The sequence below is a fragment of the Anolis sagrei genome, chromosome 2 (genome assembly GCF_037176765.1).
Source record: "Anolis sagrei isolate rAnoSag1 chromosome 2, rAnoSag1.mat, whole genome shotgun sequence".
Taxonomy (NCBI): Eukaryota; Metazoa; Chordata; class Lepidosauria; order Squamata; family Dactyloidae; genus Anolis; species Anolis sagrei.
In genome coordinates, this window is record NC_090022.1 from 8586339 (window position 1) to 8598980 (window position 12642).

The window sequence follows — 12642 nt, forward strand, 5'->3', positions numbered from 1 at the left end:
GAGAGAGAGATAAACACTGGTTGTGAGCCAGGAGGGCTTCCTTGGCTGTAGGTGAGGAGGGGGAGGGTGTCCCTGCACAGGGGTGGGTGGCCCCCCTCCTTCTTCCATCCTGGGTTCCTCCCTCTCTCCTTCCTTCCTTGAGTCGGTTCAGCTCCAGCCTGGGTTATTTATTTATTTACTTCACTTGTATACCGCTCTTCTCAGCCCTCAGGCGACTCAAGAGCGGTTAACAACCAGTATTAACAACACAATACAAAATCATTAGTCATTTAAAACAGTAATATCAATTAATTAACATCAATACAACAATACAGCAAAATAACAATCCCATCACGTCTCATCAATAGAATCAGCATCCGATCTCGTTGTCCATTAATCCATATCCCAGTAATCAATCAATTGCACTGCTTAGTTGAAAGCCTGTTCGAAGAGCCAGGTCTTCACTCTCTTCCGGAATGCCAATAAGGAGGGGGCCGATCTGATGTCTGTAGGAAGGGTGTTCCACAGCTGAGGGGCCACTACTGAGAAGGCCCTGTCTCGTCCCTGCCAGGCATGCTTGTGAAGCTGGCGGGACCGAGAGCAGGGCCTCCCCAGACGATCTTAATGTCCTAACTGGTTCATAGGAGGAGATGCGTTTGGACAGGTAGGTCAGGCCAGAACCGTTTAGGGCTTTAAAGGCTAAAGCCAGCACTTTGAATTGTGTCTGGTAGCAAACTGGCAGCCAGTGGAGCTGGCGCAACAGAGGAGTTGTATGCTCCCTGAGTGCCACTCCTGTTAGCATCCTGGTTGCCGATCATTGGACCATTTGAAGCTTATGAGCAGTCTTCAGAGGCAACCCCACATAGAGAGCGTTGCAGTAGTCTATATGGGATGTAACCAGAGCATGGACTACTGTGGCCAAGTCAGACTTCTGAAGGTACGGGCACAGCTGGCGCACAAGTTTTAGCTGTGCGAATGCTCCCCTGGTCACCGCCGAAACCTGGGCTTCCAGGCTCAGCAATGAGTCCAGGGTCACACCCAAACTGTGAACCTGCGTCTTCAGGGGGAGTGTGACACAGTCCAACGCAGGCTGTAACCCTGTTCCCCCTCCAGCCCATAATTCCTAAAGAGAGAGAGAGAGAGAGAGAGAGATACTGGTTGTGGGCCAGGAGGGCTTCCTGGGCTGTAGGTGGGGAGGGGAAGGGTGTCCCTGCACAGGGGTAAGTGTCCCCTCCCTCCCTCTTCCATTTTGGGTGCTTCTCTCTCTCTTTCTTTCCCAGTGGCCTGGCAGTCTGTTCAGCGCTTTCCAAGTCGCCCAGTCTTCTGTGTGCCCAGGGGGGAGTCTCTCATTTGGTATCAGCCATTGGTTGAGGTTCTGGGTTTGAGCCTGCCACTTTTGGACTCTGGGTTGCTGAGGTGTTCCACCGAGTGTCTCTGTAGATCTTAGGAAACTATTTCTAGATCCAGCCCATGATTCCTGAGGAAAGAGGGTGAGAGAGTTTGTGGGCCAGGAGGGCTTCCTGGGCTGTAGGTGGGGAGGGGCAGGGTGTCCCTGCACAGGGGTAAGTGTTCCCTCCCTCTTCCATTTTGGGTGCTTCTCTCTCTCCTTCTCTTTCTAGGATGCAATGGAGCAATGGCTTCAAACTACAAGAGAAGAGATTCCATCTGAACATGAGGACTGTGAGAGCCGTTCAGCAGTGGAACTCTCTGCCCCGGAGTGTGGTGGAGGCTCCTTCTTTGGAAGCTTTTAAACAGAGGCTGGATGGCCATCTGTCAGGGGTGATTTGAATGCAATATTCCTGCTTCTTGGCAGAATGGGGTTGGACTGGATGGCCCAGGAGGTCTCTTCCAACTCTTTGATTTTATGATTCTTTCCCAGTGGCCTGGAAGTGGAGTGGAGAAGGAAGGAGGCTTCCAACGAGGCCATCGCTGGCCCTGAAGGGAAGTGGATGAGGAGGAGCCCGGGCCTTCCCCTTCTCCCTCCAGGAAGGCCCTCCACACACACACACAAAACTCCTCTTCCCAAAGGAAGAACGCCTCTACTGCGCACCTCCTTCCTAGAGAGGCTTCCTGAGCAGCGGAGGCCAGGCTTCCTAGAAAGGAAGGAAAGAAGGAACAGACGAAGCCCCGCCCCTTTTGGCCAGTGGTGCTCACGTCCCTTCCTAGAGAGGCACAGGAAGAGGCTTGCGCTGCAGAGGGTCCTCCAAGGGGGGGAGAGGAGTTCCGCTTCCGGAAGGAGCCAGTCCTCCTAGGGCAGGGTTAGAGGCGGACCTGCTCTGGCTTGGGCGGCTTCTCTCCCCTCTTCTGGGAGATCAGCCCATTCCTTAAGGCTGTCACCCTTCCCATCTCTTTCCTAGGTAAACAAGGGCCTTTCCTTTAGGTTCTTGTAGGTTTTTTCGGGCTATAGGGCCATGTTCTAGAGGCATTTTCTCCTGACGTTTCGCCTGCATCTATGGCAAGCATCCTCAGAGGTAGTGAGGCCTGTTGGAAATAGGAAAATGGGTTTATGTATCTGTGGAATGACCAGGGTGGGACAAAGAGCTCTTCTCTGCTGAAGCTAGGTGTGAATGTTTCAGCTGACCACCTTCATTAGCATTTGAAGGCTTGGCTGAGCCTGGGAAAATGTTCTGTTGAGAGGTGTTAAGATGTGCCTGGGCCTTTCCTTTGCCCTGTTCCTTCTTCCCTTCATGGGGCCTCTTCCCTTCCCCGCTGCTCCCTGGTGTTTCTGTCAGGCAGCAGAGGCCGGGAGGCGGGCTGGAGGGCGGCTCACAGGCTCCACTTCGAAGCACAAGGCCTGGGGTGGGATCCTGGGGGGGAGGCCCTGCCTGGAAAGGGCCTCAGGCAGCACAGGGAGGGAGGCGGGCAAGAGGGAAGCTCAAACTACAAGAAAGGAGATTCCATCTGAACATGAGGAAGAACTTCCTGGCTGTGAGAGCTGTTCAGCAGTGGAACTCTCTGCCGCGGAGTGTGGTGGAAGCTTTTAAGCAGAGGCTGGATGGCCATCTGTCAGGGGTGATTTGAATGCAATATTCCTGCTTCTTGGAAAAATGAGGTTGGACTCAGTGGCCCATGAGGTCTCTTCCAACTATGATTCTATCATGCTGAGTTTAGGAGTGCGGTGCCATCTATATGCAGATGACACCAATCTCTACTCTTCTTTTCCAACTAAACCAGGCCTGGGCAAACTTCAGCCCTCCAGTAGGCTGCTAGGAATTGTGGGCCCAAGTTTGCCCATGCCTAAACTAGTGGAAGCTTTTAAGCAGAGGCTGGATGGCCATCTGTCAGGGGTGCTTTGAATACAGTATTCCTGCTTCTTGGCAGAATGGGGTTGGACTGGATGGCCCATGAGGTCTCTTCCAACTCTAGGATTCTATGATTCTTGGAGGAAGGGGGTCTGGAGGCCCCTCTGAGCCCAGCCAGGACCTCCCTGCACTCCCTCCCTCCCTGCCTCCTCATCTTCCCCCTTCTCTTCCTCCTCTTCCTTCAGAGGAAGGTGCTGTCTTCTCAGCCTCGTCTGCCTGTGCCTCTGCCTGGGAGTGGGATCTGTGGGGCCTGAAGGAGGGCAGAGAAAGGCTGCAAAGACAGGATCCCCACTACCAGCCCCCAATAAATGCTTTGGAAGGATTCACAAAGGATGACCACATCTCCGTTTATGAACCCACGCGTTCTCTTCACTCATCCGGAGAGGATTTGCTCGCGATTCCCCCTGCGTCGCAGGCGCATCTGGTAGGGACGTGAGACAGAGCCTTTTCTGTGGTGGTCCCCTGACTCTGGACATTAGATATTAGACAGGCCCCTACGTTGGCAGTCTTTAGGAAGAACTTGAAGACCTGGCTGTTCCGATGTGCCTTTGCAGAATAGGAAAACTCCAACAACCTGTTCCAGTAGCACTTTATTAGACTTTAAGATTTCTTGCACACTGCACTTACTCTAAAATCCGACATACCACCTGTCACATCAGCACTTTTAATCTGTACCCACTACATTTGGCCCAGCCCCAGTTTTATTGTGTTTTGGTGTATTGTTTTATTCTGTTGTTTTTGATATTGCTTTAATTGCTTTGAGTTGTGTATTTGTTATGCTATGTTTTGAGGCCTTGGCCTTTGTAAGCCGCATCGAGTCCTTCGGGAGATGCTAGCGGGGTACAAATAAAGTTAATTTTGCTTTGTTTGCAGGCCCCACCAGTTCTCCCAGTCCTCCCACTTTGAATATCATTTGAGAGAAGAGGTGGACATAACTTCATCCAGGTTGGGAGCAGCCTAGAAGCACAAAAAAAAGATGGAGGGGCAAGAGCCAGCTGTTGCCCAGTTGGGTTTCCTCTGACATGAAGTCCAGTCGTATCCAACTCTGGGGTGTGGTGCTCATCTCCATTTCTAAGCCGAAGAGCCAGCGTTGTCCATAGACATCTCCCAAGGTCATGTGGCTGGCATGACTGCATGAAGCGCATTTACCTTCCTGCTAGAGCGGTACCTATTGATCTACTCACATTTGCATGTTTTCGAACTGCTAGGTTGGCAGAAGCTGTGGCTGACAGCAGAAGCTTGCGCTGCTCCCCAGATTGAAACCTGCGAACTTTTGGTAAACAAGCTCAGTGCTTTAACCCACTGTGCCACTGGGGGCTCCAGTTGGGAGTAATATATAAACATTTATTTATTTTTATTTATTTGGGGTTCTTTTACCCCGCCCTTCTCACCCCGAAGGGGGCTCAGGGCGGCTTACTCCTTGACAGTATTAACATGACGTTATTTGTCTCAATTTTTTTGTAGGCCCTGTCAGTTCTGCCAGTTGTTTCCCTTCAAATATCATCTGGTGGGAGAGGAGGGACTATCTTCTTTGAGTTTGGAAGCATTTAAGATGCATAGAAGAAACATGGATGGGCAAGAGCCAGCTGTCTCCCCATCAGAAGTATTTTCTTTTGCTGTTGAGGCAGAGAACAATAGGGCACTCTGGGAGGACCCTTGGAAGAAAGACTGGGAGAGCAATCTGTTCCATTCAGACCTTCAGCGTCAGTGCTTCCGGTATTTCCACTATGAGGAAGCCATGGGTCCCCGAGAGGTTTGCAGCCGCCTCCACTCTCTCTGCCGCCTGTGGCTGAAGCCCGAGCGACACTCCAAGGCGGAGATGCTGGACCTGGTGATCCTGGAGCAGTTCCTGGCCGTCCTTCCTGCGGAGATGGAGCGCTGGGTGAGGGAATGTGGGGCAGAGACCAGCTCCCAGGCTGTGGCCTTGGCTGAAGGATTCCTCCTGAGTCAGGAAGAGGAGAGGAAGCAGCAGAAGCCCCAGGTGTGTGTATGAGAGAGGTTCCTCTTGTAATTTCAAGGAAGCAAGAATCATTCTTTTTCAGGATAATGTAAAACTCTTCTGAACTCTTCAGGCCAGGATTATCACATTCACTTTTGTGTGGCTAATTTTAAGAATAATACAGACAAGTTGGAAAGAGTTCAGAGTATTAGGAAAGGAGAACCAAGGTGTGTTCACCCTAGAATAGAGACGATTGCCCCCTTTGCACTCCCCAAGGTCTCTCACGGAGAGGAGGGGGCCATCATCTCCATTCCCAGGGTGGTATAACCAGGTGTAATTATTTGAAGTTATAGAATGGCAAACTTTGAAGATTAAAAGGAACTTATTGAGAATTCCAGTGGTGTATATTTCAGAGGAAGCAAATGGCTGAATCACTTCTGAAAATTCTGTATATTATTCACAAGTAGAGATAACATGACAGGAACCTGAAAGCACAGATATATATATTTATTTATTATTTACACTATTTATATCCCATCTTTTTCAACCCTGAAGGAGACTCAAGGCCTCTTTACATACAGGCAACTATCCAATGCCTTAAAACAACATACAATTCAAATAAACATTAAAATTAAAATTAATGCACATTAAAGCATTTAACATTACATTCACTATTAAAACTACACCATCCACCATCGTAATCCGGGGCCATTCCAGTAGTCATTGCACATATTTCGTATCTATTATTGTATTACAATTATTTTTAGAAGTCTTAATCCCAAAGCCATTTTTTCACTTCCCTTCTGAAGGCCAAGAGGGAGCGGGCTGATCTTCACAGTTAAAGAAACCCACTCTCCAAGTGCTCACAGGCAACAAGAAACATAGAGAAACCAGGCATATTCACAATATAGTTTTGCAGCAGTTTGATACTACTTTGTTGTTCATTCATTCAGTCGTTTCGTGACCTCATGAACCAGCCCACGCCAGAGCTCCCTGTCGGCCGTCACCATCCCCAGCTCCTTCAAAGTCAAGCCAGTCACTTCTAGGATGCCATCCTTGATATCACTTTAAGAGCTATTATTTCATCCTTTAGCGCAGTGGTTCTCAACCTGTGGGTCCCCAGGTGTTTTGGCCTACAACTCCCAGAAATCCCAGCCAGTTTACCAGATGTTAGGATTTCTGGGAGTTGAAGGCCAAAACATCCGGGGACCCACAGGTTGAGAACCACTGCTTTAGCACTTCTAGAACCTGGAATTTGGTAGCTTTTATAATTCACTTCTAAACTGCTGTAGCGCTTGTCCACAATAATCCTAAATAGCTCACAAAACTAAAAATCTCAATAATCCATCGATGGAAGCATGGCAGTACAAAATGGTATCCAAAATCTGGGTGTTACCACAGATTTATTTTGAAAATAGGCAGATAGATATGGAAATGCAGAGCTTTAAGACCCCCTAAATCAGGGGTCCTCAAACGAAGGCCTGAAGGCCAAATATGGCCCTCCAAGGTCATTTACCCGGCCCTCTGAAATGAGTTGAAAGCACACAACAAAAACAACAATCCTATCTCATCAGCCAAAAGAAGACCCACACTTTCCATTGAAATAGTAATAAGTTGTTCTTCATTTTAATTATTGTATTGTTTTAAAGTGTTTTTTGCACTAAAAATAAAATAGTGTAAATAAAATAGTGTATTTTGCACTAAAAATAAAATAGTGTAAATAAAATAGTGTAAATTTATTTATTTACACTATTTATATCCCATCTTTCTCAACCCTGAAGGAGACTCAAGGCACACTGTGTGCAGTGTGCGTAGGAATTCATTCATGTTTTTTTCAAATTATAATCCAGCCCTCCAGCAGTTTGAGGGACTGTGACCTGGTCCTCTGTTGAAAAAGTTTGAAGTCCCCTGCTCTAGATTCTTTGGTGCTACATGCACCTATTTTTAAAAACACCACTTTGGCCAGTAGTAAAGAACTTGTACATATAAATGTATAAGTGTGTGTGTGTGTCATACACACACACACACAACCTTTGGTACCCAGCATTGCCTGGGTTATTAGAATAAGTAATTTTTTTAATTTCACAAATTGCATAAATAATAAACAATAATAAATCTTTATTTATATATCGCTCTATCTCCCCTAAGGGACTCAGGGCAGTTTCCATACATGCAATAACACAGAAAAAATATACAGAGTATTCAAAACATAGACACAATGTTATAAGCACACAAAATATATACATTTAAACCAGTTCAAACACTATTCTATCATATGGAATGAGGTGCTAGGGGCTGGAGTAGTCAAGGAGCCTAGACCATCTAAGGGGGCTGGGCCGAGGTTAGTGCAGAGCAATATAGGGTCAGGGAGATGGAGGAAGTGCAAGGAACCGATCCTAACAGTGACCATAGTGGAGCCTGGGCTACATTTCCAGGACTTGTTAATGGACTATGAGAGGGACTGGGCAGAACAAGTGCTTAAAGATAACGGCAGGGGATCAGGAAAGAGAATAAAGAGGTTGTGGGTGAACTACAACTCACATCATGCCAGGCTAACCCCCTGAAACTACATCAATACTTAAAGTTTGTCATGTTGGCCCCTTTAAATTAGCCCTAAATTACAACCCCAGGATTATGTAAAGTACTTCCTTCATCTCATCAGTAGCCTTTCCACTTCAGATCGAGTCCTGAAGCAGAGTGCAATGCCCAAACAAAGGCAGAATTCCCACCCCAAAATCAAGGAAAGGCAGATTCTTCTTCAGAATGAAGAAAGCCAGTCTTGGGTCCCAACCACAATCCAAGTGGTCTGGAACAGGTTGCGGAAAGAGAGCCCTCCCTCCTTTTCTAATCTGTTTTTTTCTTTGTGATCTGTGCTGCTTGCTCAGGTGCAGGACTCTTTTGCAGATGAGACCAACCAGGTGGAGGAGTCTCCTTCAGACATCATCTGCGTTGTCCTGACTGGAAATGGAGAATATGTCACAGTTGGTAAGGGATAGGCAGTGATCCTTCTTGCTCGTTCGCCTCCTCTTGAGTAGATCTGAATTGTCTGAGCTGTCTGAACTGGAAAAATCTGGGGAGCCTGGGAACTTAAGAATGCTGCTGTAAAGAGACATTACCATACTTGCCATATATACTCAAGTATAAGCTGAGGCACCTAATTTTGCCACAAAAAACTGGGAAAACTTATGGGCCCGAGTATAAGCTGAGGGTGGGAAATGCAGCACCTACTGGTAAATTACAAAATTTCAAATAGATACCAATAAATTGTCGAAGGCTTTCATGGCCGGAATCACTGGGTTGTTGTAGGTTTTTTCAGGCTATATGGCCATGGTCTAGAGGCATTCTCTCCTGACATTTCGCCTGCATCTATGGCAAGCATCCTCAGAGGTAGTGAGGTCTGAGGATGCTTGCCATAGATGCAGGTGAAACCTCAGGAGAGAATGCCTCTAGATCATGGCCATGTAGCCCGAAAAAACCTACAACAACCCAGATACCAATAAAATTACAGTAATTGAGGCATCAGTAGCTTCAATGTTTTTGAATATATACATAAACCTGTAATTTAAGATAAGACTGTCCTTAAACCATTATTCTAACCTGCTTGCATATCCTTCTAATAATCACCGTAGTTTATTTTAACCATACATTTTGGGGAAAATGCTTTGTGTATATGAACAAGAAAAAGTGGGAAAGACTGGCGCCAAGAGTGTTGGGGATTCCTCATCTTTGGAAGAGGAAGGAGAGCAGGGAAGTGCTCAGGAATTGGAGGGAGAAGAAGAATCAGACGATGAGGGTTTGAAAGTGCCCTCATTTCTAGAGATGAAAAGAGACAGAGCACAGATGGCATTCAGCCAGAATAGCTGCTAAAAATGCCAAACTAATTGGGAGACACCCTAGCACCTCCTGCATGGGGAATTCAGGGCTACAAATCAGAGGCAGGAGCAGTCGGCTTTCGCTGGTAACAACGACCCTGATACTGATGTTTTCACTCCAATGGAATCTGCTGCTAATGACTTAGTTCGTTGCCTTTTGTCTGATGGAAGACTGGTGTTTTGTTTGGGACTTTGTAAGAGACTTTAATTTGTGTCTGAATTAAGACTTCCTTGCTTTGTGTTTGCTGAAGGAAAGCATTTTTTCTTTTACTTTACACATTGTCTAAAGGCTGTTTTTGAAGGGCAACTCAGGACAGAGAGGAAAAGAGGAAAGAGAGCTGGGTTGCTGTGCGGGGAGGTGAGGGTCCTGGCAGGAAGGCCTGGAGCTGAAAGGAGCCCTTCTTTCAGCCCCACGCCTTCCCACCAGGACCCTCACCCAAGTATAAGCCAAGGGGGTCTTTTTCAGCCTAAAAAAGGGCTGAAAAGCTAGGCTGATACTAGAGTACATACAGTATTTGTGCCACTGTCAAAGTTACTTGATTTCTTTGCTTTTCTCTGGATGTATATGTTGGTGAATGTGCTCTTGGCTACATTGGCACAAATACAGAAATGAATACAGTCAACCCACTACAATTTCTGGGATTAGGCCCCATCACCCCCGTAAAAACGAAATGGTCCACATTAAAGACCTGGGACTTAAATCCAAGAAGGGAATTTAAAAGAGGGCCAAGGGGTAAAGGGGAGGGTGGCAGGCTTCTGAGGGAAGGAACTGTGGGGCAGCCTGGAAAAGGGACCGATCTTACCCTCCTTGATGTTTTTCCTCTCTTTCACAGGCAGTGAAAAATGGCCAAGTGACAGTAACACATCTTTTCATGATTCTTTTCTAAGAAGAGATTCTGCGGGACCAGATCAGGTAGGCAGAAGGATCCTGGGTGGGGAGGGAAGCCGAGTCTCCTTGTCCTTGGCTATTGCCCTGACTCTAAAAGAACCTCTTTTTTTCTACATTCCATAACATTTTTTTCCTTCAGGTGACGTTTGAAGACGTGTCTGTGGATTTCTCGGAGGAGGAGTGGGCCCTCTTGGATTCAAGCCAGAAAGCCTTGCACCAGCAAATCATGGAGGAGAATTTAGGGATTGTGTCCTCTCTAGGTAAAGCTCCATTATGCTTGTAGTTAACCCAATCAGTTTACAAGTTCTAAAAATTACCCAGTGTTTCAGATCTCTTCCTCTGAAGCCATAGAAAATAAGCTCATTCCATATCCAGATAGTGGCCAGCCCAAGAAGGCAATTGGCACTTGGGTGGAGTTGCCACATGAGATGAATTCTAGGCAATTATTATTTTCTATCCACCAACCATCCTTGTGATGCCATTTTGGGGTTCATTTTCAGTTAACTCCTCATTCTTTTTATTGGGAAATCACTAAATTGGGAGGACTGTCATTGGCTGAAATGGGAAGCTTTATAGGCTCAATCCTCAGTCATTTTAAGGCCTATCTGCATGAAACTTATCTCAGTTTTAGACCCCATTTACAAGTGCTGGCCTACCAAGTTTCAGAACCATTCAATCTACTGAATGTTTAGAATTATTTAAAGTTTTTACCATAACTGGGTTGTTGTAGGTTTTTTCGGGCTATATGGCCATGGTCTAGAGGCATTCTCTCCTGACGTTTCGCCTGCATCTATGGCAAGCATCCTCAGAGGTAGTGAGGTCTGTTGGAACAAGGAAAAAGGGTTTATATATCTGTGGAATGACCATGGTGGGACAAAGGACTCTTGTCTGCTGGAGCTAGATGTGAATGTTTCAACTGACCACCTTGATTAGCATATAATGGCCTGATAGTGCCTGGAGCAAACTTTTGTTGAGAGGTGATTTTACCATAACATTTTTGAAAATAAGACAAACTGCAAGAGAGGGTTCGATCCACGTTAATTCGGCCTTTCTCTTTTCCTGCCGCCTTCCACTTTACAGAACATTATTGTCTTTTCCATTGTTTCTGTCCAAAGTACGATGGCCACAGTTTGACCCTTCAACTCTCTAGGAGAATTCATTAAATCAGGTTCCCTCCTGTTCATGCTCTGTCCAGCCTTCAGGAGAGAGCAGGGTTGGATGCTCCAGGCATTGAAGAGAAGTGAATCAACGTGCATCCACTCCCTTTCTCCCTCTATATTTACCTCTATTTTTGTCTTTTGGACCAAAGCCCCAAGAGGAGTGGCCTTTTTATTTTATATTTAGCCAGTGTTCTATAAAGTGTTTATGTATCAAGTTTTATCCAGTTCTATCAAGCCATTTAGGAGCTTTTGCAGCCCATACATTTACACTTCGATTTCTCTATACACAAAAGTACCAGTCCACACTTGTTGTGAAGCTAACAATATAAAATGTCTCTCCTGACATTTCGCCTGCATCTGTGGCAGGCATTCTCAGAGGTTTTGAGGTCTGTTGAAAAATAGGAAGATTGGGTTAGGAAGCCATTGAAATCCACAAGCATGTGGACAATTTCAACAGAAAGGAAGAAACCATGAAAATGAACAAAATCTGGCGACCAGCATTAAAAAACTCTAAAATTATAACAGTAAATAAAGAACAAAACTCAAACACAGTGGGAACTCCAGACAAGAAACAGTCAGGAACGCCTAATCACTTCTCAACCAGGAGTCTCCCAGGCAGTAACAAGCCACATCTAAAAACCATAAGGCCATTGAATGCTAATCAAGGTGGCCAATTGAAACATTCACACGTACTTCCAACTTACAAGAGTTTTTTCTCCCACCCTGGACTTTCCACAGAGAGTGTGCTTGGTGGGGATGAGGGATGAGGGACAGGGCCTTTTTGGTGGTGGCCCCACACATGTGGAACTCGCTCCCCAGTGAGATCAGGTCGGCTTCTTCCAGGCCTTTGGAGAGTAAGCATGACAGCACCTTGGATGTTGAACCAGACTGTAATTGGCTCTATGGTTGATGACAATGTTTATACGTATATTTAACGTAATGTTTTATTTACAGTTTTAAACTGTTGCTATTTGTGTTTATATTTGTATTATATTGAGGCTTCGAATTGTGGCCAGTTTGTAAGCCGCCCTGAGTCCCCCCCCCCCCCCTTGGGATTGAGAAGGGCAGGATAGCAATATTGGAAATAATAAATAAATAAACAAATAAGTAAACCCAATTTTCCTAGTTTCCAACAGACCCCACAACCTCTGAGGATGCCTGCCACAGATGCAGGCGAAACGTCAGGAGAGAATGCTTCTAGAACATGTCCATACAGCCCTAAAAACCTACAATGACCCAGTGATTCCGGCCATGAAAGCTTTTGACGATATAAAATACGTTTAGCCTCATGCCTGTACTAATTCTGAAATAAAGAATCAACAGTAGAGGACGCTTTTTAAAAAAAGACTAAGGGGTTAAAATGGGAGAAATAACATTTAATCAATAATATAAGGAGTGACAAAACAGAAAGAATGTCAAACTCCAATTCTCATAGAATCATAGAATTGAAAGAGACCCCATGCGCTCCCCAGTCCAACCCCTTGCCAAGAAGCAGGAATAT

General features: G+C 46.0%; 1 protein-coding gene across 4 annotated transcripts in view; it reads left to right on the forward strand.

Annotated features, from left to right (window-relative positions):
• The first annotated feature begins 2199 nt into the window (after positions 1-2199).
• Positions 2200-12642, forward strand: part of LOC132765784 (zinc finger protein 271-like) — a 104504-nt gene continuing 94061 nt past the window's right edge. For 2 of the 4 annotated variants that reach the window (XM_067465153.1, XM_067465154.1), the window contains exons 1-6: positions 2200-2336; positions 4155-4557; positions 4746-5262; positions 8106-8205; positions 9926-10005; positions 10121-10241. In XM_067465153.1, the coding sequence (XP_067321254.1) occupies positions 4834-5262; positions 8106-8205; positions 9926-10005; positions 10121-10241 (730 nt within the window). In that variant the 5' untranslated portion in view covers positions 2200-2336; positions 4155-4557; positions 4746-4833. The remainder of the gene's footprint in view (positions 2337-4154; positions 4558-4745; positions 5263-8105; positions 8206-9925; positions 10006-10120; positions 10242-12642) is intronic. The other 2 variants (XM_067465155.1, XM_067465156.1) reach the window with 1 other exon arrangement.